Genomic DNA, 27,106 nt, shown 5'->3' on the forward strand with positions numbered 1-27,106 from the left:
GATGACTGGGATGGCAGAGTCCACTTTGGAAGAGTAAAGGGGCTGGAGTCTGATCTCTTCAAACAATCTCAGCCACAACCCTCAACCTATTCAAGAAAAATCAAGAATCAAGCTCGCATCCGCTGCTGGTTTCTTGTTCCTCCAACTTTTATTCCATCCAATCTTCCAACTGATAGGACAGTGCTTCCCACACTTAGGGGAGGTCTCCACTTCAGGTCACTATCCCACAGGCCAATCATTCCTAAAACACCATCATTAACACACCCAGGTGTTATAAGACATCCATGGGCTGTGTGTGGGCCACCTAGTGGATAGGAACACCTGTTGTCTGGGATTGACCAGTGGGCTTTCCATGATTTCTATAGGCAGCAAAAGTACAAGAAACCCAGTGATGCTAGCAACTTCTCAAGTGAGAAAGACTGGCTGGGCAAAGGTAGCTGCAAATAATCGCATTGTGGGTGCCACAAAACCTGCCTGGAACCCTCCAAACCCTGCCAGCCATATGCTGAATGGACATGCACCAGAAGCCCATTCCACTGCCTCTGCACAGCGGCACCACTTCTCAGGCAAGCTACTGGAGAGGCACCAATGCTGAGAGAGCATATGAATCTAAATTCAGTGTGCCAAGCTTGCCGAGTCCACCCTGTCTTCTCTGCATCAGACCACCTGGCCTATCACTGAACTCTTCTGGGCATGTCACAGCTGTGACTGCCACAGAAAACCCACTGGTTTCAAGGTGAGTTTGGGTGCCCAGGCACACAGGAGCAGGGCAGAAGGTTGGTGCCCTGCACAAAATGGGCTGGGGACTAGGGATGATTTCAGTGATGTAATTTTTTTTTTTTTTTTTTTTTTTTTTTTTTTTGCGGCTTAAGGCAAGGCACTAGCCACTGGTAGAGCAGTGGGGGTAGAGCAGGAAGCTAGCCCAGTGGGTGTTCAAAGCAAAAACCCAACCACACATGTCATAGGATTGCCATGTCTCTAGACCTGGAGCTAGCCAAAGGGATCTGATCTACAATTCAGCTCCACACAGGTGGAAGGGTCCCCGAGTCCTAGAAAACCTGGGACCTGTGCCTGGAGCTCTGAAGAAAACTGCTGGTTCTGGTTTTCTTTTGGCTTCCCACATCTGTGCTTCTCTTGCAGCCTGCTTCCCTAGCCTGCCAGGAGGTGTGAGGCTGTTTCCTAAAAGGTGTTTTTTATTGTTTTTGTTTTGTTTCCTTTCCTCCCTTTTGTGAGTTTTTGCAGATCTGTTCTTAAAAACCTGAAAGGCAGTGTTTTCTGGGGCAATTTCCCTAAGGGCTCACTACGGTTACTTTGGCAGGAACACTGACAGATGTGACTTTGGGGACACAGAAATGCTCAGGGCCAACCTTTCCCTAAGGCTTTTGAACACCCTAGGGTGGAGTAGGGCAGGGTGTTATGAAACCCTACATGCTGCAAATATTCAGCTTACCCCTTCTTACCCTGAGTCCCTGAGAAGAATGAATCCCAGGGCTGTAGGATTTTTAATCCCCTTTGAGCATCGTTACATTTTAGTGGCCCTCAAACCAGCCTGGACTTGATCTTCTGGAGTGCGTAACTATGCACCAAAACTCCCTCCAGGAGGGAAGGAGCCCTAGCCACTCATCCCACCTCCTTTCAAAGGGTTTCTCTTCTTGGAGACTTTGGAGACAGAAGAGAGGGCATGACTTTCTGCCCACTTCCCAGTCTCGGGGCCACACATGTGGCTGGGATGGCTACTAGCCATAAGCCAGGAGGTGGTGCTGTGTGTGGTGACAGAAAAAACAGACCTCCTCCAGGATAGGTCCAGGACTCTTCTGCCCTTGTGAACAGCTCGTACCTTCCCTCATGGACTATGGGATGGGTGTATATGTGAACTCGATCCACCCCTCTGACCTTTATTCTGATTGGCTCCTGTGTAGTATATAAGCTGTGTGTACTTCCTCAATAAATGAGATACTGCTTCCACTCATCTCCCTGGCATGTCTGATTGTCCCCTGGCAAAGGAGGGCTGGGTGCTGGCTGCCAGTCGACCTTTACCTTTCTTGGCTTGTCCTGGATGGGGCATGCTTTCCCTGCTTCTCCCGCTGGTCAGGAGGAGATGGGGGGGTTGCTAAAAATCCCGACAGAGGCCATTGTCATGCTGCCTCTAGCCATGGGTGCTGCACAGAGTTTCGGTTCACAAAACTTCCCAAGCATTCTTTTGTGTGACCAGCTCTCCATTTATGGTGAAATGGAGAAATGGTCCCCAAACTTTTGGTGGGTGGGCAGAGGCCCTTTCATTCCTAATAGGAAGGATAGGAATAGGGATTTGTATTAGTTTCTCCTCCTTGTGACCAGAATTTCTGACACAAACAAGTTACAGATGAAAAAGTTTATTTTAGCTTACAATTTCAGAGGTGTCAGTTCATGGTCAGCCAGCTCCATTGCTTTGGGCCTGAGGCAAGGCACAATACCATGAAGGAACAGTATGCTTGATAAAACTCTCAGATCACAGTCAGCTGGGAAGCAGAGGAGAGAGGGAGATAGACCAATAGACATACACAAGAAGTGGCCTTCTGGGACACACTCCCAATGACCTTCTTCCTCCAGCTTGGCCCTATCTTTTATATTGTAACCATTTCCCAATAATTCATCAAATTATGAATCCTTCAGTGGATTAATCCAACCATGAGCTCAGAGCCCTCTTGACCCACTCACTTCCCAAAACCCCACCTCTGAATATTGCTCCATAAGGACCAAGCCTTCAACACATGAGCCCTTGGGGGGACAATTCTGTTTCAAACCATAGAAGACTCTCCAGTATTGGCATCCTGGGGAATCTGTGTTGCAGAGAAGAAGATTGGCAGGAGGCTGTACATGGCAGAGTAAAAGCACAGAAGTTAATGGTATCCTCTGGGTGTAGGGCTGTACTAGTGGTACATGTACTCAGGTATTTGCTCATATGGGGATCAAACCCCCATCCTTGGCATTGGTACATGGGTTCAGGTGAGAGGCAGACTCCTGTATTGGGTCACCTTCAGAGGACTTCTCCATATGCCTTTACAGACTGTGCTTATCTAGTATGCCCAATGAGGGCATGGAGACCAGGCTGTAGGCTTACTTAGTAGAAATGCAGGTAGCTATCCCTGCTGAGAACCCTGACTCACAGAGCAGATGGCTGCAAGGCAGCTTCCCCAATCCAGGGATCATGAGCCCCTTTCTCCCACCCAATGACTACAAAGAAGTCATTGAGACTGATATGGGAAAGATAGCCTCACACTCAGGAGGTGACACATAGGGCTTTTGGCTATGCCCTGGTGGCTCTTTTCCAAGATCACTAACCTTGTTGCTGCAGAGCTTCACTTTCACTGAGCAGCTTAGGCTCAGCTGAATATGGCCGTCTAACCAGCTCTGTTGAGGAGCATCTAGACCTAAGATGCCTTTTTGCTCATGAAGTGGCAGGACCTGTTTTAGAGCAGTTAGGTAGGGTCTTTAGAGAGGAGGGGCCTTTCCCAGTTCATGCTCAGGCTCACACTCAGTCTCTCTCTCTCTCTCTCTCTCTCTCTCACATACACACACACACACATACGCACACACACAGGGTATCCACATGAACACAAGGATACATACCACTCACCTCTTCATATACTTGGCACTGACCATCAGTCCCAGGTACCATGGCAAGGAAACCTTCCTCTGAAAGTGATTTGAAGTGTCTGGCCTTTAATTGCTCAGCACTGGTACAGCCCCTCCCATTTCACTGACGAAGACCTAAGTCCTGGCACTGGGGGCTCCCCATACATGTCCCAGGCTTACTCTACCTCAGCCCTTTCACAGCTACTCAGCAAACTCTTGCCCCTTTTTTCCTGGTCAGGCTTCTTGGCCAGTTTTTCTCAGGACCTCTAGCTGCAAGGAAGGACCTGCCCTCTCTGTAGGCAGACCCCAGGACCTTCTGCTCCTAGCATTGAAAAACCAGCTACCAATTCATCAAATTATGTTTATGAATTTCAATATTTCCTCCTCCAAAACTTGGTCAGAACTTTCAGGACCCCTATGCCTCCTTAGGATTAAATATGGTGTAGGTGGTTAAAGTGCAGCTTAACATTCACATGACAGGCCTCCCCTCTCCTTTCTCCCAGGCCACCACTCTGCAGGAGGCCTGGGGAATTCACCTCTGCCTTTACTACAGGTATCAGAGTGGGCACCTGGGGACAGGGAAGTACATGTACTTCATTTCTCTTTTGTTCCCTTCCTTCTCCACAATCAAGGACCAATGGAAAATTTGTGTGTGTCACATAGGCCATGCCCTATCTCCCAAAACCCAGCTGCTGAATCCCTCTCCTGCATCTTCAGAAGTGGCCTGCACCCCTCACACTGGCTGGGCCAACTGATGGGCTCTTGAGAATTGGTCTTGCAAGGAGATGGAAAGTGGGGAAGTTTATTGAACACAATAGCGAACTTGCTTCTTCTTTTTTTTTTTTCAGAATTGCTTTAGGAATGTACTAAATAAATAGTTTTCTTAGGAGTGTGAAGAAAACAGATGCATTCACTTAATGGGGAGCTCTTGGGCTTTTAGGTGGGGAGGAGAAGACTAATTAAATATTATGATATCTGTTCAAATAGAGCCTGGGGTGCCAAGAGAAAGGGAGGCTTGGTAGCTCTAACTTTCCTTGGTGACTTTGTTTGCTCTGCAGCCCGACAGAGAATCCCCTAGGTCTTGTGTTAACTTGGGAAGGCAGATACCATCAGTAGCCATGTCATGGAGAGCTCACAGTTTGCTGGTCTTGTGCTTCATGCTACTTTCTTTGCTAACTCATTTTAATTCTCCTGACAACCCTGTGAAAGCCAGTCTTATTTAACCTTTTCAGACTTGAGGAAGCTGAGGCTCCCTGTTTCAGTCAGCTTTTTTCACTGCTATGATGAAGGACCTTATTGTGGGCAATGCTTATTATGGCCTAAAATGTTCAATTTTAAAAGAACTATTAAAAATAGTAACTAAATCCTAGTAACAAGGAGGTTTCAGAGGCAGATTCAAACTTAATTCACAGACAAGATGTTGGAAATTCTCTCCAGTTGCAGCACCAGGTTAACCTTCTACATTTTGAACTATTATTCCCACTTTTGTGCAATTTGAAAGCAGTTTATAGAAGATGCAGTGAAATGATAGTGGCAGGATAAAACTTTATTCATGAGATGGCACTAAGTTCACATTCTTTATGGTCCAAAAGGTCTAGTGCTTATTAGGGCCAAATGGGCACAATTTGAAAATGGTGTATGGGAGCAATAGTTTAATGCAAGTGTCATGGAGTTTCCAGAGGCATTTTCTCACTGATTTCACACAGAGGTCATTGGAAATATTCTCTATTGCATTGTTATGGTGAGATTGCAATAAATCATGAGTTGATCTTAAAGCAGGAGATGGAAATTTTTTTCACCAGTTGGCAGTCCGGTTACACCAGCAGGCAGGACAATGGGTAGGCTGCAAGTCTACACCTTTCAACCCACTCCAGGGGTTTGAGTACACCTTTTATAGACCAAACCACACTAATCATAAATAGCTGTTGTTATGATTCAAAATCATACACAAATATCATGGGATCTAAAATTATAAGCAGAAAAGAGAGTGGGTCAAAATGTCCCTAGTGGAGTACAAGTTAAAGAATGGTTACTAATGTCAAGACAATCAATCTCTAATAGGGTACATTGTCCAAGAAGAATGGGAACCAAAGACAGAACAATTTTACATTGTGTAAGAATTGCCATTTTGTGTTGCTAAACATGCTATGCTAAGCAACTCTTGATGGGTACAGAGACAGGGCTTTCCCATGGGAGAAGCATTGCTTACATGACATGGAGTCTCAGGGCAAAATGGAATCTGTTTGGTCATTGCTATACAGCCTGGCACATAACAGCATCATCATGTTCAAATTATTTGATTTGGCCAATTAGACCTTTTTTATGGCTATATATGTGAAAATTTAAAACAGCTTTTCAGAGTATTAGTGAAATGCTAATACCATGGAACTCCAGAGACAAGTTCAAGGATAATTCATAGCAAATAATTGTCTTCAGTTGCAGCACCAGGTTCACATTTTTATTTTGGCCCCTTATGGCCAGTGATCTTTATGGCCAGAAATGATCAGCTTGAAAACATTTGTGTGAGTAGCAGTGAAACACATATCGTAGGGAGGTACAGGAGACAGGATCTGACTTAACTCACAGAGAGTCACTTCACAGTGGGAATTGACACCCAGTGCAGCACTATGTTCACATTCTTCATTTTGGCCCTTTTGGGGCCAGGCCTCATTATAGCCATGGATATGCAATTTTAAAACAGCTTCATGGGGCAGAGAAACACTCATGAAAAGGAGGCCCAAAGGTAGATTCAAACTTATTTTAAGAAGAGGGTATTGAGATTTGACCCTGTTGGATCACCAGGTTCACACTCTTCACTTCATCTCACAGGGTCTGATCATTGTGGCTGAATAAGTTCAATTGGAAAATATCTTGTAGGAAGATCAATAAAATATTAATAGCAGAGAGGTAGAGGAGGCAAGTTCAAACTTAAATCAAATACAGAATATAGAAAATTGCCACTGCTTTAAGTACTAGGTTCTAATACTTCATTTGGTCCCATTACAGCCAGTATTCATCATGGCTGAATAGGTACAATATGAAAATAGATTGAAGAACAGCAGTGATATGATAATAGCAGCAAGGTTCCAATGCCAAGTTTATACTAAATTCATAAAGTGGCCATAGGGAAGTATCACTAGTTGCAACACTATGTTCACTTTCTTCATTTTGACCAGCAAAAGTTCATCATGGCTGAAGATCTATGGAAAATAATAATCCTACAAAACAACCCCCAAAGGAAAGCTGAGACAATGCAGCTTGGGAGGAGGAAGGGAAAACTAGCCAAGTGTTAACCTTCCATTACATCCTTTCCTGATAACAATGGGCCTTAAAAGAAGGGAGTGCATGAAACTCTGGGAGACAATACATTCCAGAAAAAGAGCATCTGCCATAGACATGCTGGGACATGCTATGACTCATTAAGTTGTTGGCCATGAGGAATAGAAGCCATTGAATTGCTTAGTGATGTCTGCTTGCAGTTGATAAAGAGCTGTAATGGGCACTAGCCATAGGCATACTTAGCAATGACTGGTTACAATTGATAGGGAGCACAGCTCCATGGACATGTGCAAAGAACATGCCCAGTTGCATACATCACCTCACTGAACATAACCAATGGACATTGACTTTCACTGCATGTAACCAATTACCAATATACACGATCAACTTAGAACTATATTTAAATTGCTAGTCCTGCCATATTGAAGAGTTTGCTCCAAATATTGGTGAGACTGACTGACTTGCTGCCCATCCCTAGACTGACTCCACCATTCCCTGACATGCAGCCATCTGCTGGAGAGAGCCACCAGACCAAGACAACATCTGCTCTTTGGCTAAGAGAAGCCATGTGGCATTGTAGGCATTTGGGGGCTCATGGTTGCCCTAGGATTATGTAATTTGCTTGTAGTATTTATTTAGTGTGCATTGAATGCTAGTTAGGGTGCTTCAGCAAACCCAACACTTTGGCATTGTTATCTACCTATAATATTTAATTTGTGTGCATTGAATGCTAGTTGAGGTGCTTGCACACACCCAATACTTTTTGCATTAATTGTTTATATTTGATGATTGATGTGATTGAATATACATTTGCTTTTAAAAAATAATCTGCCTCCAAGTAATTATTAATAGCATCATTCATGATACCCCTACACACCCCTTGCAATTCCATGTTCACATTTTTCAATTTGCCCCTTAAGGACAGTTTGCATCATGGCCAAATATGTGCAATTTGAAAACACCTTGAAATATCAACATTGAAAGAGGTAAGAGGTTCCTATGACAGGTCGACTATATTCATTGAGAGGGCACTGGAAATAGTCTCCAGTTGCAGTAGCAATTTCACATTCTATATTTTGGTCCATCAGAGCCATTTTTCATTATGGTGGAATATGTACAATTTTAAACCAGCTTTTAGGAGATGGCTGCAAAAAAATCAAAAGGAGACAGAAACAGGTGTAGAGGCAATATGGTAGAATGGCAGGATGGCAGAGAGGCAGAATGGCCTCTACCCAAGCCTCCACCTTTGTTTATATCAATAGGTTATATTAGGTCACTAGCATCAGTAGTACATCATTGTTCAGTGGGTCATCAGGCAAGTTTCAGAGTTAGCAATATTATGTGGCTTATTCCTCAGTTGCATACCATAGTGCAATGTTAGGAGCTTTGTGTAGCTCTCAAGAGGTTTGTTGTTTAAAGTTACTGTTTTGTGGACAGGTTCAGGCACAGCATAGGGTGGTGAAACATTGTGCTTGTCTAACAAGAGAGTTTTTCCCAGAAGTTGTGTGCCTGAGATCAGGTTGAAGCTGATAACACTCTAGCATTGAGCCTCCTCTTGCAGGACATTGCTGCAGCATCTGGGCATTCCATAATTTTACACAGAAACTTTCTAGCAGCTAAGCATGCTGCTAGGAGATGCCTGCTGGAGATCTGGGAGGTAAATATCTCCCAAATTAACAAGTGAATCCTAACTCACTTTTGGGGTGGTTTGGGACCCCCTACCAGACCACACCTGGAATATAACCCTTAAAGAGTTTCTTTAAAACACCCTTGTCCCTCCTGATGGGAACAATCACAGCCTTTGGGACAGAAGCCTCCTGTGTTCCTTTTTTTTCTAGCAAAGTAATAAACCTTCTTTTTTCTTGTTCTCAAAACCATGTTCTCATTATTGGACTGGCGTCAGTGACAATAACCAATGGACATTGACTTTCACTGGAAATTGTCCTCAATTTCAGCACCAGATTCATTTCATCCCATCAGAGACAAGGACTGAGTTTTCAGTTACACTAAAAAGGTTCCAGAGGAAAGTTCAAACAATATAGAAAGAATTCCTTGAAGATGGTTCTATGTTGCAACACCAGATTCACATTCTCCCCTTCAGCCCATTATGACCAGTGATCATTTTGGTAAATTATGTGAAATTTGAAAATGGTTGTAGTAGCAGCACTGAAACATGAATGGCAGGGAGGTTTCACAGGCAAATTCTCACATAACGACATTGGAACTTGTCCTCCATTTCAGAACCAGCTTCATTTCAGCCCATCAGAGTTAGTCCTCATTATAGCCAAACGTGTGCAATTTGAAAATGTCATGTGTGACAATAGTGAAAACCAAGTATCAGGAAATTTTAGAAGGCAGGATCTCATTTAATTCACAGAGAGGGCATTTGGAATTTTTTTCTTGTTTTAGCATCACATTCACAATCATCATTTTGGCCCCATAAAGGAGAGTGCTTATTAAGACCAAATACTTGCAATATGAAAACAGCTTGTGAGATCATCAATGAAATGTAACTGAGCCACATGTTCTAGAGACATGTCTTCAACTACTTTAAAGAGCCAGGATTGGGTATGATTCCCCATTGCTGCATCAGGTTCACTTTCTTCATTTCAGTCCTTTATTGCCAAATATGTGCAATTTGCAAAAATCTTTTGAGCATATAAGTGAAATTCGAGTGGTGGAAGTTCCAGAGACAAGTTCAAACTTGATTCACAAAGAGGGTCTTGGGAAATGTCCTTCTTGTAGACCCAGTTCACATACTTCATTTTGGACCATTCATTCTAGCCAAATATGTTCAATTTTAAAACAGGTTGGAACAGCCTGAGTGAGATAGTACCATTATAGAGACTCCAGAGGCAAGTTAAAACAACTCACAGAGAAGGTCTTGGAAATTGTCCCCATTACAGTATATGGTTCACATCCTTCATTTTGGCACATTAGGACCTGTGCTCATTATAGCCAAATGAGCCCTCTCACATGGCTTTTGAAGCATCAGTTAAACACAAGTGACAGAGAGGTTCAGGAATCAGGTTAAAATTAAATGCATGGAGAGGTCATTTAGAATTGTCCCCCAAGTGTTGTAGTAACAGGTTCACATTCTATATTCTGGCCCCTTAGGGCCAGTGCTTATTATTGTAACCATTGCAAATTGTAAAAGTATAGTGAAACACTAGTAAAATAGGTTCCAACTTTCAAACTGAATTAACAAAGAGGGTATTGGGAATTTTTCATTGTTCCATCAACAGGTTCATTTCTTAATTTGATCCTGTGAAGGCCAGAGGTCATTCAGGTGAATAGTTGCAATTTAAAGATGAATTGTTATAGCAGCAATGAAATACAAGTCACGGGGAGGTTTTGGAGGAAGGTTCTTATTTAATTCAGAGAGAGTGCATTGGTAATTGTCTCCCCTTGCAATAGCATATTCACATTCTTTATTTTGACCCATTAGGTCCAATAGTCAATATGATGAAATATGTGCAATTTTAACACAGTTTTTGGGAGGCAAAAATAATGGTAGTGGAAGGTAGGTTTCCAGAGGCTGGTACAAATTTTATTCACTGAGAAGTTATTGAGAATTGTCTCCAGTTGCAGCACCAGGTTCACATTTTTCATTTTGACCCATTAGGACCATTGCTTCTTATGGCTGAATATATGTAAATTGAAACCAGCTTGTACCAGCATCAGTGGAAAACAAGAGACCAGTTTCAGGAATCAGGATCTCAGTCCATTCATAGAGAGGGATTATTTTCCCAGATTCTTTTCTTCATCTTGAATTAGTAGGGCCAGGTCTCATTGTGTTCAAATATATACAATTTGAAAACTACTTGTTGGAAGAGCACTGAAATGGAAGTTCCAGAAGCAGATTCTCAATTCATTCAGAGAGGGCACTTGTCATTGTCCCCTGTAGCAGATTTTTGTCCCATTAAGGCAGTGCTCATTATGGCCTTTTCTGTACAATTTGAAAACAGATTATAGGAGCAGTAGTGAAATGCAAAGGTCAGAGAATTTCAGGAGAGAGGATGTGGTCTGATTCATAGAGCACTGGGAATAATTCCCTTTTACAGCTCAGGTTCACATTCTTCATTTCAGCCCAATAGAGCTAGTGTTCATTATGGCCAAATATGTGCAACTTGAAAACAGCTCATAGGAACAGAGTGATATGCAATGACAAAGACGTCCCTGAGTTAGATTCAAACTTAATTCAAAGAGAAGCCATTGGAACTGTCTCCTGTTGTTGCCAAAGTTTCACATTGTTCATTTCAGCCCATTATGACCAGTGTTCATTGTGGTTGAATACATGAAATTTAAAAACTGTTTGTAGGAGAAGCTATAAAATGTTAGTGATGAGGAGATTCCAGACTCAGCTTCTCACTTAATTCACAGAGAGCATTGGAAATACTGCCTTATTACAAAATAAAGTTCATATTTTTCATGTAGGTCCATTAGGGTGAGTGCTCATTAGGAACAAATAGGTACAATTTGAAATCAGTTAGATTAGATAATCAGTGAAACTAAAGTGGCAGGGAGGTCCCAGAAACAGGTTCAAATGTAATGAGAGTATATTTGAAATTGTCCACTGTTGCAGAACAAGATACACATTTTATATTTAAGTTCAATGGGGCTATGGCTTATTATAGTGGAATATATGTAATTTGAGGGAGATTTATAGAAGAAGCTGTGAAAAGCAAGTGGCAGGGAGGTTAAGGCAGGATCTCACCAAATTCCAAGTGAGGTCATTGGGAATTGTTCCCTGTTGCAGTACCAAGTTCACATTATTCAATTCAGCTCATTAGTGTGAGTGCTCATTATGGCCATATATGGGCAATGTAAAAGTATATTGTTGGAATATCTGTGAAATGCAATCATCAGGAACACTCAAGAGGCAGTATTTGACTTAATTCCCAGATAGGCTTTGAGAGTTGCCTCACATTGCAGCACATTGTGAACATTCTTTATTTCAGCCTATTACAGTTGTTGCTCATTATGGCCAAATACATTTAATTTGAAAACATATTTCAAGGACACAAGTGTAACACAAGTAGCAGGGAGATTCAAGAAACAGAATCTCACTTAATTTACAAAGAAAGAATTGGGAATTTTCTTTCATTGCACCCCCAGATTATAGTCTTCTTTTGGGCCAATGCTCAATATGGCCAATTAAGTGAAACTTGAAAGCAGTTCATAAAAGCAGCAACAAAAAGCAAATAACAAGGAATTTTCAGGGCGGATTCCAACTTAGTTCACTGAGAGTGCTTTGTAACTGTCACACATTTGAGATTCATATTTTTCATTTTGGTACTTGAGAACCAGTTTCCATTATGACCAAATTGCACAATTTGGGGGAAAAAACTTACAGGAGCAGCAGTTAAACTGCAGTGGCAGGGGAGTTCCAGAGGCAGAATCAAGCTTACTTCATAGAGAAGTCAGTGAAATCTGTCTCCACTGTAGCACCAGATTCACAAACTTCATATCTGTCCATCAGGTCCAGTGTTCATTATGGTCAAATATTTGCAATTTGTAAAGGACTTGTAGAGGCACCAGTGAAATGCAAGTGGCAGGGAAGTTCCAAAGGCAAATTTCCACTTAATTTACATAGATAGCATTAGGAATTATCCCATTTGGCAGCTCCAGTTTTGCAGTCTTTATTGGGGCCCTTCAGAGAGAGTGGTCATTATGACCAAATAAGTGCAATTTGAAGACAGCTTGTAGGAGCTTTCAAGTCAGGTTTAAGCTTAATCCACAAAGAAGGCTTTAAAAATTGTCTCCCGCTAGAGCACACAATTCACATTTTTCATTTTGCACATTAGGTGCAACATTCATTTGTTTGAACACGGGCAATTTTAAAGCAACTTTAAAGGAGCATTAGTGACATGCTATATGCAAGGAGTCTCCAGAGGCACATCCAAACAATTTATAAAATGGTCAGTGGGAATAATTCCTGGTGCATCACCAAGTTCACATTTTTAATTCTGTCCATTAGGGTCAGTGCTCATTTTGACCTCATATATGCAACTTGAAAGCAAGCAGCCTTTTGGAGAAGCAGTGAAAATATAGTGGCAGGGAGACTCATGGCACAAGATTTGACTTAATTCAAAGGCAGGGAATTGGGAACTGTTCCAGCACCAGGATCACATTCAGTTCACACCAGATTCAATTCAGTTCATTAGGGCCAGTGCTCATGATGACCAAATATGTGTAATTTGAAAAAGGCTTGAAGAAGTACCTGTAAAAGGAAGGTGCACTTGCTTTTTAAGCAAGTTAAGGAGCAGAATCTGTCTTAATTCAGGAAGAACTCATTGAGATTTGTCTCCAGTTGTAGTAACAAATTCACATTCTTCATTTCAGCCAGTTAGGGCCATTGCTCATTAGAGCTGAATATGTACAATTTGAAAATGACTTGAGTAAGCATCATGAAATGTAAGTCATAGGAAGGTTCAGGAGGTGGGATCTCACTAATTCAATTATCAACTCAATTATCAATAATTGTCCCCATTGTAATTGTCCTCATTTTAATACCAGGTCCATATTCTTCATTTCAGCCTATTAGGTACACTGTTATTTTGATTGAACATGTGCAATTCAAAAATGGCTCATAGAAGTACAAATGAAACAAGGCTGGGGCGGGGATCAGCAGTAGAGTGCTCACCTAGCACTCGTGAGGCCCTGGGTTCCATCCTCAGCATCACATACAAAAATAAATAAAATAAAGAGGGTAGTTCTCTTGAATTTCACAGTGAAGGCATTGGGAATTTTCCCCCATTGTAGGACCAAGTTCACATTCTTCATTTTGGCCCATCAGGATCCGTGCTCATTATGGCCTATCACATACAATTTGAAACAATTTGTAGGAACAGCAGTGGCAGGGAGGTTTCAGAGGTAGGTTCCAACCTAATTCAGAAAGAGGGTATTGGGATTTATCCCTTGTTTTGACACTAGGTTCACATTCTTCATGTTCGCCCATTAGGGTGATGCTCATTATGGCTGAAAACTGCAATTTGAAAATGGCTTGTAGGAGCAGTAGTGAAAACCAAATGGCTGGAACATTCAGGAGGAACATCTCACTTAATTCACAAAGAGAGTATTAGAAATATTCTCCACTTTCAATACCAAGTTTACATTCTTCATTTTGGCCCTTTAGGACCACTGCTAATTAAGTTCAAATATATGCAAATGGAAAACAGCTTGTAGGAACCCAAGTGAGAAGCAAGTATTAGAGACGTTCCAGAGAAAGTTCTGACTTATTCCACAGAGAAAGCATTGAGAAATGTACCCTGATGCACTATCACGTTCATATTCTTCATTTCAGACCAATTATGGCCAGTGGTCATTATGGGCAAATGCATGCAATTTGAAAAAGGCTTATTGGAACTGTGAAATGCAAGTTTCAAGTAAGTTCACTTAAAACATGTAATGTAATGGCATTGGGAATTCTCTTCTACTGTGGCACCAGATTCACATTCTTCATTTCAGCTCTTAGATGAGTTTTTATTATGGTCAAAATGTGTAAATTAAACTGGACTTGTTAGACCAGCAGGGAAATACTAGTGTTAGGAAGGTTCAAACTTTATTTACAGAGAAGGCACTAGGATTTCTCTCTGTTTGCCAAAAACATGTTCACATTCTTCACTTCAACACATTAGTTTCAGTCCTTTATTATGGTCAAATGTGTGGAATGTGGAAATGGCTTGTAGATGCACCAGTGAAAGGCAGGTGACAGGAAGATTCAGGAAGGAGGGTATATGACTTAATTCATAGAGAGGGCATTGGGACATGTTTATTTTTGCATTGCCAGGTTCAAATTCTTTGTTTCATGACATTAGAGACAGTACTCATTAAGGCTGAATATTTGCAATAGGAAAATGGCTTTTAGGAGTATCAGTAAAAATCAAGTGGCAGGAAGGTCAAGAAGGTATGTTCTCACTTTATTCATAGAGCATTTGGAATTGGTCCCCATTGGAACACCAGTTCATATTTTTCTTTTCAGCCAATTAGGCCCTGTGCTCATCATGGCTGACTATGTGCGATTTCAAGAGAGCTTGTGTTAGCAGTAGTGTAACCCTGGTGGCAGGGAGGTTTCATAGGTACATTGAAACCTAATTGACAAAGTAGGCATTAGGAATTGCCTCTCTTTGAAATACAAGATTCACATTCTGCAATTTGGATCATTGAGGCCAATGCTTTTTATCCAAATGTGCAAAATTTGTAAATAGCTTGTAGGAGAAAAAGCGAAACACAAGTGACATGGAAGTTCCAGAAGCAGGGTTATAATTAATTCACAGAGAGGGTATTGGAAATTGATGCCCATTACAAAACAAGGTTACATTTTGCACAACCCTTTAGAAACAGTGCTCATTATATCTAAATATGTACAATTTGAAAATGGCTTATTGAGGCATCACTGAAATGCAAGGAGTAGGAAGTTATCAGAAGCAGGTTTTCACTTAATTTACTAAGATGGCATTGTGAACCTGTCCCATTTCTGCATCAGATTCACATACTTCATTTTGACCCATGGTAGCCAGTGCTCATTATGGCTGAATATATGCAATTTGAAGAAGATTTGTTGGATCAACAGTGAAACACAAATGGCAAGTAAGTTCAGTAGCAAATTCTTACTAAATTTACAGCAAAGGGATTGGAAATTGACCCAGGAACCCGCACAAAATTCACTTTCTTAATTTCAGCCCATTTAGGCCACTCATTGTGGCCAAATATGAGCAATTTCAAAACATCTTGCAGAAGCAAAAGTGTAATGCTAGTTAATGCAGAGAGGTTCTAGAGGCAGCTTCAAAGCTCACTCACAAGGAGGAATTAAGAATTCTCGAGAGCAGAACCACCTCCCGCACCGGGAACAGGCCCAGCGACCCGCCAGCATGGTAGTCATGTCACCCCAATTGGAGTATTGGCAGAGCAGAGTCTCCGCCCGCGCCCACAAGGTAGGCAGACCTGTGACCGACTGGCAGAACAGGCCCAGCGCCCTGCAGGCATGGTAGACACGTCACCCCAATTGGAGTAGGGGCAGAGCAGAGCTGCCACCCACGCCCGGAGCAGGCCCAGCGACCCGCAGGCAGGGTAATCACGTCATCCCAATTGGAGTAGGGGCAGAGCAGAGCCGCCGCCCGTGCCCTCAAGGTAGGCAGACCTACGACCGACCGGGGGAACAGGCCCAGCAGCCTGCCGGCAGGGTAGACACGTCACCCCAATTGGAGTAGGGGCAGAGCAGAGTTGCCGCCTGCACCCGGAATAGGCCCAGCGACCCGCCAGCGTGGTAGTCATGTCACCCCAATTGGAGTAGGGGCAGAGCAGAGCCGCTGCCCGCGCCTGCAAGGTAGGCAGACTTGCGACCGACCGACGGAAGAGGCCCAGCGGCCTGCTGGCATGGTAGACACGTCACCCAAATTGGAGTAGGGGCAGAGCAGAGCCGCCACCCGCGCCCGGAACAGGCCCAGTGACCTCCTGGCATGGTAGACACATCACCCCAATTGGAGTAAGGACAGAGCAGAGGTGCCGCCCACGCCTGCAAGGTAGGCAGATCTGCGACCATCTGGCAGAACAGGCCCAGCAGCCCATCAGCGTGGTAAACAGATCACCCCAATTGGAGGAGGAGCACAGCCACCGCCTGCCCCTGCAAGGGAGACTTTTCAACTATACAAGAGCAATATAAATATATAGGGGGAAAATTCAATAACACAACAGTTTCACCAAGCAGAAAGAAACGTGAGCAGTATGAAAAGACAAGGAAAGAAAGGACCACAAGCAATGCAGGTCAACTCAACTTTAGAAGAGGTAATAGCTGCAGCAGATGGACTGTCAGATAAAGAATTCAGGATATACATGCTTTAGATGATCTGGAGTCTCAAGGAAGACATTAGACAGCAAAATCAGACAATGAAAGATCACTTCAACAATGAATTACATAAACAAATCCAAGAAGCAAAATATCAACTATACAGGGAGATAGAGGTTATAAAAAACAAACAAACAGAAATCCTAGAAATGCAGGAAGAAATAAACCAACTTAAAAACTCAATTGAGAATAGTACCAGCAGAGTAGAACACTTAGAAAATAGAACATCAGACAATGAAGACAAAGTATTTCAACTTGAAAAGTACATAGACAGCTCAGCAAGACTGTTAAGAAACCATGAGTAGAACATCCAAGAAATATGGGATAACATAAAGAGACCAAACTTAAGAGTCATTGAGATACAGGAAGGTATAGAGGTCCAAACCAAAGGAATGAGCATTCTACTCAATGAAATAATACGAGAAAACTTCCCAGTCTTGAAGAATGAAGCAGAATCCCAAATCCTAGAAGCCTTCAGGACACCGAAAGTGCAAAATCATAAGAGATTCACACCTAGACACATTATAATGAAGATGCCCAATATACAGAATGAGGAGAGGATTTTAAAAGCTACAAGAGAAAAGAAGCAGATTACATTTAGGGGTAAACCAATCAGGATAAGAGCTGATCTTTCAACACAGACTCTGAAAGCTAGAAGATCCTGGAATAACATATTTCAAACACTGAAAGAAAATGGGTTCCAACCAAGAATTGTGGATCCAGCGAAATTAAGCTTCAGGATGGAAGATGAAATTAAAACCTTTCATGATAAACAAAAGTTAAAAGAATTTGCAGCTAGAAAACCAGCTCTTCAAAACATCCTCAGCAAAATATTACAGGAAGAGGAAATGGAAAATATCAATGAAAACCAACAGTGGGAGGTAGTATAGTAAAGGGGGGAAAATAATCAAAGAGGAAAACAACAAACCATGTTTAGTAATATAAATAAACAAATATGGCTGGAAGAACAACCCATATCTCAATAATAACCCTAAATGTTAATGGCTTAAACTCACCAATTAAGAGACATAGGCTAGTAGAATGGATCACAAAACAAGACCCAACAATATGCTGCCTTCAGGAGACGCATTTGATAGGAAAAGACATACATAGACTGAAGGTGAAAGGTTGGGAAAAATCATAACACTCATATGGACTTCGGAAACAAGCAGGAGTGTCCATACTCATATCAAATAAAATAGATTTCAAGCCAAAGTTAATCAAAAGGGATAAAGAGGGACACTACATACTGCTCAAGGGAACCATACACCAACAAGACATAACAATCATAAATATATATGCCCCAAACAATGGTGCAGCTGTGTTCATCAAACAAACTCTTCTCAAGCTCAAGAGTCTAATAGACCACCATACAATAATCATGGGAGACTTCAACACACCTCTCTCACCACTGGACAGATCTTCCAAACAAAAGTTGAGTAAGGAAACTACAGAACTCAGTAACACAATTAATAACCTAGACTTAATTGACATATATAGAATAAACCACCCAACATCAAGCAGTTACACTTTTTTCTCAGCAGCACATGGATCCTTCTCAAAAATAGATCATATATTATGTCACAGGGCAACTCTTAGACAATATAAAGGAGTAGAGATAATACCATGCATCTTATCTGATCATAATGGAATGAAACTGAAAATCAACGATAAAAGAAGTAGGGAAAAATTATGCATCACGTGGAGAATGAACAATAGGTTACTGAATGATCAATGGGTTATAGAAGACATCAAGGAGGAAATTAAAAAATTCTTAGAGATAAATGAAAACACAGACACAACATATTGGAATCTATGGGACACACTGAAAGCAGTTCTAAGAGGAAAATTCATTGCTTGGAGTTCATTCCTTAAAAAAAGAAAAAACCAACAAATAAATGATCTAATACTTCATCTCAAAATCCTAGAAAAAGAAGAGCAAAACAACAGCAAAAGAAGTAGAAGGCAAGAAATAATTAAAATCAGAGCTGAAATTAATAAAATCGAAACAAAAGAAACAATTGAAAAAATTGACAAAACTAAAAGTTGGTTCTTTGAAAAAATAAATAAGATCGACAGACCCTTAGCCATGCTAATGAAGAGAAGAAGAGGGAGAACTCAAATTACTAGCATACGGGATGAAAAAGGCAATATCACAACAGACACTTCAGAAATACAGAAGATAATCAGAAATTATTTTGAATCCTTATACTCCAATAAAATAGAAGATAGTGAAGGCATCGATAAATTTCTTAAGTCATATGATCTGCCCAGATTGAGTCAGGAGGATATTGACAATCTAAACAGACCAATATCAATTGAGGAAATAGAAGAAACCATCAAAAGACTATCAACTAAGTAAAGCCCAGGACCGGATGGGTATACAGCAGAGTTTTACAAAGCCTTTAAAGAGGAACTAATACCAATACTTTTCAAGCTATTTCAGGAAATAGAAAAAGAGGGAGAACTTCTAAATTCATTCTACGAGGCCAACATCACCCTGATTCCTAAACCAGACAAAGACACTTCAAAGAAAGAAAACTACAGACCAATATCTCTAATGAACCTAGATGCAAAAATCCTGAATAAAATTCTTGCGAATCAGATACAAAAACATATCAAAAAAATTGTGCACCATGATCAGGTAGGATTTATCCCTGGGATGCAAGGCTGGTTCAATATACGGAAATCAATAAATGTTATTCACCACATCAATAGGCTTAAAAATAAGAACCATATGATAATCTCAATAGATGCAGGAAAAGCATTCGACAAAGTACAGCATCCCTTTATGTTCAAAACTCTAGAAAAACTAGGGATAATAGGAACATACCTCAATATTGTAAAAGCAATCTATGCTAAGCCTCAGGCTAGCATCATTCTGAATGGAGAAAAACTGAAGGCATTCCCTCTAAAATCTGGAACAAGACAGGGATGCCCTCTCTCACCACTATTATTCAACATAGTTCTCGAAACACTGGCCAGAGCAATTAGACAGACGAAAGAAATTAAAGGCATAAAAATAGGAAAAGAAGAACTTAAATTATCACTATTTGCAGATGACATGATTCTATACCTAGCAGACCCAAAAGGGTCTACAAAGAAACTATTAGAGCTAATAAATGAATTCAGCAAAGTGGCAGGCTATAAAATCAACACGCATAAATCAAAGGCATTCCTGTATATCAGTGACAAATCCTCTGAAATGGAAATGAGGACAACTACTCCATTCACAATATCCTCAAAAAAAAAAAAAAAACATAAAATACTTGGGAATCAACCTAACAAAAGAGGTGAAAGACTTATACAATGAAAACCACAGAACCCTAAAGAGAGAAATAGAAGAAGATCTTAGAAGATGGAAAAATATACCCTGTTCATGAATAGGCAGAACTAACATCATCAAAATGCCGATATTACCAAAAGTTCTCTATAGGTTTAATGCAATGCCAATCAAAATCCCAATGGCATTTCTTGTAGAAATAGAGAAAGCAATCATGAAATTCATATGGAAAAATAAAAGACCCAGAATAGCAAAAAAAATGCTAAGCAGGAAGTGTGAATCAGGCGGTATAGCGATACCAGACTTCAAACTATACTACAGAGCAATAGTAACAAAAACAGCATGGTACTGGTACCAAAACAGGCGGGTGGACCAATGGTACAGAATAGAGGACACAGAAACCAATCCACAAAACTACAACTATCTTATATTTGATAAAGAGGCTAAAGGCATGCAATGGAGGAAGGATAGCATCTTCAACAAATGGTGCTGGGAAAACTGGAAATCCATATGCAACAAAATGAAACTGAATCCCTTTCTCTCGCCATGCACAAAAGTTAACTCAAAGTGGATCAAGGAACTTGATATCAAATCAGAGACATGGCGTCTGATAGAAGAAAAAGTTGGCTACGATCTACATACTGTGGGGTCAGGCTCCAAATTCCTCAATAGGACACCCATAGCACAAGAGTTAACAACTAGAATCAACAAATGGGACTTACTCAAACTAAAAAGTTTTTTCTCAGCAAGAGGAACAATAAGAGAGGTAAATAGGGAGCCTACATCCTGGGAAAAAATCTTTACTCCTCACCCTTCAGACAGAGCCCTAATATTCAGAGTATACAAAGAACTCAAAAAATTAGACAATAAGATAACAAATAACCCAATCAACAAATGGGCCAAGGACCTGAACAGACACTTCTCAGAGGAGGACATACAATCAATCAACAAGTACATGAAAAAATGCTCACCATCTCTAGCAGTCAGAGAAATGCAAATCAAAACCACCCTAAGATACCATCTCACTCCAGTAAGATTGGCAGCCATTAGGAAGTCAAACAACAACAAGTGCTGGCGAGGATGTGGTGAAAAGGGTTCACTTGTACATTGTTGGTGGGACTGCAAATTGGTGTGGCCAATTTGGAAAGCAGTATGGAGATTTCTTGGAAAGCTCGGAATGGAACCACCATTTGACCCAGCTATTCCCCTTCTCGGTCTATTCCCTAAAGACCTAAAAAGAGCATACTACAGGGACACTGCTACATCCATGTTCATAGCAGCACAATTCACAATAGCAAGACTGTGGAACCAACCTAGATGCCCTTCAATAGACGAATGGATTTAGAAAATGTGGCATTTATACGCAATGGAGTATTACTCTGCATCAAAAAAATGACAAAATCATAGAATTTGCAGGGAAATGGATGGCATTAGAGCAGATTATGCTAAGTGAAGCTAGCCAAACCCTTAAAAACAAATGCCAAATGTCTTCTTTGATATAAGGAGAGTAACTAAGAACAGAGTAGGGATGAAGAGCATGAGAAGAAGATTAACATTAAACAAGGATGAGAGGTGGGAGGGAAAGGGAGAGAGAAGGGAAATTGCATGGAAATGGAAGGAGACCCTGAGGGGTACACAAAATTACATACAAGAGGAAGTGAGCGGAAAGGAAAAAAATACAAGGGGGAGAAATGAATTACAGTAGAGGGGGTAGAGAGAGAAGAGGGGAGGGGAGGGGAGGAGGGGGGATAGTAGAGGATAGGAAAGGCAGCAGAATACAACAGACACTAGTATGGCAATATGTAAATCAATGGATGTGTAACTGATGTGATTCTGCAATCTGTATATGGGGTAAAAATGGGAGTTCATATCCCACTTGAATCAAAGTGTGAAATATGATATATCAAGAAGTATGTAATGTTTTGAACAACCAAAAATAAAAATTAAAAAAAATAATTAATTAATTAATTAATCCTAAAAAAAAAAAAAACGCCAAATGTTCTGTCATGTTGTACCTGTTTTTCAAAGTAAAAGAAAAGCATGTGTTTGTATTGGTTATGGGGAAAAAAGGCAAATAACCACTGCATATATATTTGGAATATATTGTATTTGCATGATTTTTGTTTATTTAGCATGATATACCAGAAATCTTAAGTTTTAGAAAAAATTAAAGCTATTCCTAGAAAAAAAATTAAAAAAAAAAATAAAGGACCTGCATGTAATGTTATATATTCATGATGGAATATCTGAGACTGGGTGATTTTGTCAGTTTCCCTTAGAGACATCAAAATTTCTGTTGTGATACCTGATCTATTTTCAGAGGAGGAAGACTGTATTGTTTGTATAATCAATTTCTGTCATAGCAACAATTTTAGAAGAAAAGCACTGTGTTATAACTTATAGGATTGTAATAGAGTGCAGTGGTACTTGATTTTTATTTCATTTGTAGATTTTACTTTCAGACTTAATATTTTCAGCTATTGATTCTATTCTCTTCCTTGTCTCATCTCAGCTGTAATTCTGTTACTAATATCTATTACTATAAAAATAAATGTAAATAAATGCTCACCTGGTGTACGTATTTTCAAATAGAAGTATATTACTTTTGCCCATAAAAATTAACATTCTGGAGAATTGAGAATTGAGGTTTACAGATGTAAATTTAAAACAGAGGGATGAAATTATCTAATGTTCCTTTATTTATTTAGCTTTTTTAAAGCTAAATGACTCAGTTTGGGGATTTGAAAACAGTAAAGGTTTGTTTCTTAAATACAGGTGCACATTTTCAGTGTTTCTTTCTTTGTTAAGTAACATAACTAATAATATACAGATTAACACAAAAAATTCAAAGATCTAACTATAAAACATAAATCAATGGAAGTTCTAGAAAAAATGCAGAGAAAAATCTTAGACATCTTGGTTAAGCAAATTATTCTTAAATGGAGGGGAGCATGAAATATAAAAGAAAAACATGACAAATTTGGCTTTCTCAAATAGTAACCTTTTGCCCCTCAAAATATACTGTGTTAATCCAATATAAAAGCCAACCACATATTTGTCAATAAATTTTCCAAAACATGTGTTTACTTTTTGTGAATTAGGTGATTAATAACCTCTTAAAAAATAAACATGATTAATTTGATATAAATTGCTATTTAAAAAAAATCTTGTTCCTTTATTGGAATACTATAAGCTTTTAAAAATTTGAATGAATGATTAGCTTTTGACATTCCAACCCAGAATTTACAGGAATAAGTAATTACTAGATTACAGTGATAGTATTACTGGATTTCAGTGATGAGTATTATTAGATTATTAGATGATAATGATGTTTACAGATTTTTAAAAATGTGGGCTATTTTTGCATCTAAGTTTTAGTTTCTCTGCCATTCTTCAGAAATTTCCAAAGTTACAGTTAACAATTAACCAAAACTTATATCAGAATGCTTTTAAGCATTTTAGTATTAAAAATGGCTAATCTGAGATTAAGAACCAAACTAATTTAAAGAAATTGATTTTATTTTTAATAGCTTCAAGAAGTATACTGAGTCAGAACTCCAAGCTGACATTAATTGCAATATATATATATATATATATTTATATATATATATATTTATATGAATTATATATCTGATATATATTTTAAAAAGAGAGAGAGTGAGAGAATTTTTAATATTTATTTGTTTTTGGTGGACACTCATCTGTTTTTTATTTTCATGTGGTGCTGAGGTTCGAACCCAGCGCCCCTCACGTGCCAGACAGTGCGCTACCACTTGAGCCACATCGCCAGCCCAGAGATTATATTTTTTTAAAAAAATTCTTTCAACTGAGTTATCAGACAGACAAGGGGTTAAAAAACAAAACAACAACAAAAAAATAAACAGGAAATCAGATGGGCTAAGGATCTGAAGAGTATTTTTATAAAATAAATTGATAGTCAAGCAGCATATGAAATGTTGTCCTTATCAGTCATCAGGGAAGTGCAAATTATAACACAATGAATATGGACTAAAAATATTTTAACTCTCAATTCTTGCAAGAAAAAAATGTCCAAAAATATATGCAGGTACCAAAAATATTATTGCTAAGAGGCATGAAATGGCATGACATAGTCATTTTTTAGTCACTGTAGCCTGAGAAGAACAAGAAGGAGGAGGAATAGTTTACTTTGGTAACATGGTTTCAGAGGTCCTGTCCATGGTCAGATCTCCATTGTTCTGTGCTTAAGATGAGGCAGAACATCATGGCAGAAGGTTGAGGAAAGCTATTCAGTTCATGGCAGCAAGAAAGCAGAGCAACAGAGACTGACTGAGAAGCCAAGAACAACAACAACAAAAATCACTAGAGGCATGCCCCAGTGGCCTACTTCCTCCAGCCATGTCCCATCTGCTTATGGTTATAACTCAGTAATTCATTCAAATTATTACTCCAACAAATGGATTAATTAACTTATTATGTCACAGTTATCATAATCTAATCATTTCTTCTCTAAACATTCCTGCAATGCTGTTTGAGGTTTGGGGAGGATACCTCAGATCCACAGCATAACATAAGTTAAAAGTCCTGGCCATCAGAATGGTAAAATCCTCCTAGGTCTAACTAAACAATATAAATGAAAACATGAGCACACAAGACCTATAATTAAAGGTTTATAGTGCACTATACATAATAGCATTAGACTGGAAAGGACCCAAAAGATCCTCAACAAATAATCATATATAGCACACAACATAACACTACTCATTGATAAAAAGAATAAATAGATACATACAACATTCAAAAATATAAAAAGGTTTATGCTATTTCAAAAAATTCATATGAAGAATATATAAAGTATGTCTCCATTCACATGACGTTTTAGATGAGGCAAATGTACTGAAATAGAAAGCAGAGAAGTGTTTGCCAGCAAATCATTGGGAAGAGGGAATTGTGCAAAGGGCTACAAGAAAACATTTTCAAGTGATAGAAATACTCTATCATTCTCTATCTGAATTTTTTGTGGTAATTGACTGTAGTGAACATAGAAATGTATTGTCAAAATTCATTGAATTATACCCCCAAACTTGCTGAATTTTAATTTCTAATAATTACACCTTGATGAAATTAATTTCTTTTAAAAAGTAACAAACCAAAATTATTCTACAGGTAATTACATGGAAAGAATGCTCACTCACTAAGGTGAGGTGGCTGGAGTTGTCTGGCATCATGGCTCTGTACAGGGTCTTCTGAGTAGGGTCATGTGTTTTCACCTTCCTGGCTCAATTCCACAACCATGTCCTTGAATGACAATGACACATGTAATATCACACTTCTCATCAATCTGAAAACTTTGGAATTAGGTAACATGGAAAATATTTATGGAACTAATCTCTACTATATTTTACTGATGAGTTTAAAGCAAGACCAAATAATTTTCACATTGTTCAAAGACTACTGTATTTGCAAGAATCTCAAGAAGCAATATCCTACTTTTAGTTGCTATCAAAACACCCCTAATCTGATCATTTTATTCTGCACCTATTGACATTACCACTTCTTGCTGAAGAACATTCAGAGGACCAGCTAAATGATTCCTGTCTCCACCACTGCCCCAGTAGAATTTATCTTTAGAGCTGTTACTTTAAGTTATAAGTTTGAGCCCTTTCTCAGCTCCAAATCTTTCAGCTATTGTGCAGGCCCAGGAAGGTGGTGCAGATGGGGTCATGACAAAGCCCATTTTGGCCCTTTATGACATGCACCTAGGGACAGTCTCCTGCTCAAGCTGTTCAGTTATTCAAGGCCCCCTCAGCACATCTGTATGGACAAGGAAGCAGTGGGAATCTGGACATTCTCTCCTTGCTTGTCACCTTTTCAATCTACAAAACAAAAAGGTATTTTAAAGATGCTGATGTATAAGTTGAGAGCCATTTTTATAAGTGAATGGAAATGTTGACCATATTGTGCAGCAGGAAGTGTTTCATTGTGTATGTAAGTAAGAACTTTTTGAGTGTGCTACATGGGAGAAGCTTCAGTGCTAGGCTGAGACCTATATAGTTTCCTCCACAAAAATAATCCTATCTGAAATGTGTTTACATATATATGCATGAAAGGAGATATTTATGTAACAAATATGAGAATACCTAAGCCATATATATATATATATATATATATATATATATATATATATATATATCACTCATATGAGGAAAACCATTCTTATACATATGTAGCTCTACTTAGAAGTCTAGAGTGCTTTATCAAAGAAAGAGTCCACTCTGGGCTGGGGTTGTGGCTCAGTAGTATAGCACTAGCCTAGCACACATGAGGCACTGGGTTTGATCCTCGACATCTCATAAAAATAAAAATAAAGTTATTGTGTCCACCTACAACTAAAATGAATATTGAAAAAAGTCCAATACAATTTTATAAAATGTATATGTAAAGATACCTTTAAATTTTAAAATATATATATTCCTTGATTTATGTCAGGGGCCACTGGCCCCTCCAATGTATTAACAGGCTGAAACAGTTATGAAAACACCATGGAGTCTCTTTGGCAGAGCCCAAGAAAGGTTTTGTGATTGGCAAGCCCTGAAGGCAGGTCCTTTGCAGTGGAACTTGCCCAACAGGCATCATTGTCTCAGGGGAGACAGTATGGTTTTGCACACTTTTCCATCAAGATGAAACCCTATATTTAACTACTCTAGTTAGTCTGATATTGGTGGGACTAAGGTGGGTGGAGAAGGGACAATATGAGTTCAACTTCAACTGAGCTGTCAGATTGCACTGATGGCAGTGTGAATGTGCATGAGTTAGAAAGCCTCTGTCTGGAAGTTCATCCTGTTTGTTTAGCCAGCAAGGCCCAGAAACTCTGCTACACATCCCTGAGGAATCCATATCTGGATATTTCTAGATGGAATAAGAATACCCTAAATGACTTGTACACCTGAAAATGCTGTTGATACAAGGTACCTGGTGAACAAAGAGCCTTTGAACTCTCCCAATTTTTTGAGAAGCCTGTAACAAAAAAGAGCTTCTGAAAGCCCTGCTGCCCCTACATTCTAATATCCATGGTTCAATAAAGAGTGGTGGACTAGCCTATT

The 27,106-nt window shown here is 39.7% G+C and overlaps 1 protein-coding gene across 1 annotated transcript in view; it reads left to right on the forward strand.

Annotated features, from left to right (window-relative positions):
- The first annotated feature begins 515 nt into the window (after positions 1-515).
- The window catches only part of LOC143382655 (spermatogenesis-associated protein 31E1-like), a 94,319-nt gene continuing 67,728 nt past the window's right edge, over positions 516-27,106 (forward strand). The window contains exon 1 of the mRNA XM_077105613.1: positions 516-736. Coding sequence (XP_076961728.1) covers positions 516-736 — 221 coding nt within the window. The remainder of the gene's footprint in view (positions 737-27,106) is intronic.

Source organism: Callospermophilus lateralis, chromosome 17, assembly GCF_048772815.1.
Source record: "Callospermophilus lateralis isolate mCalLat2 chromosome 17, mCalLat2.hap1, whole genome shotgun sequence".
In the NCBI taxonomy this organism is placed as follows: Eukaryota; Metazoa; Chordata; class Mammalia; order Rodentia; family Sciuridae; genus Callospermophilus; species Callospermophilus lateralis.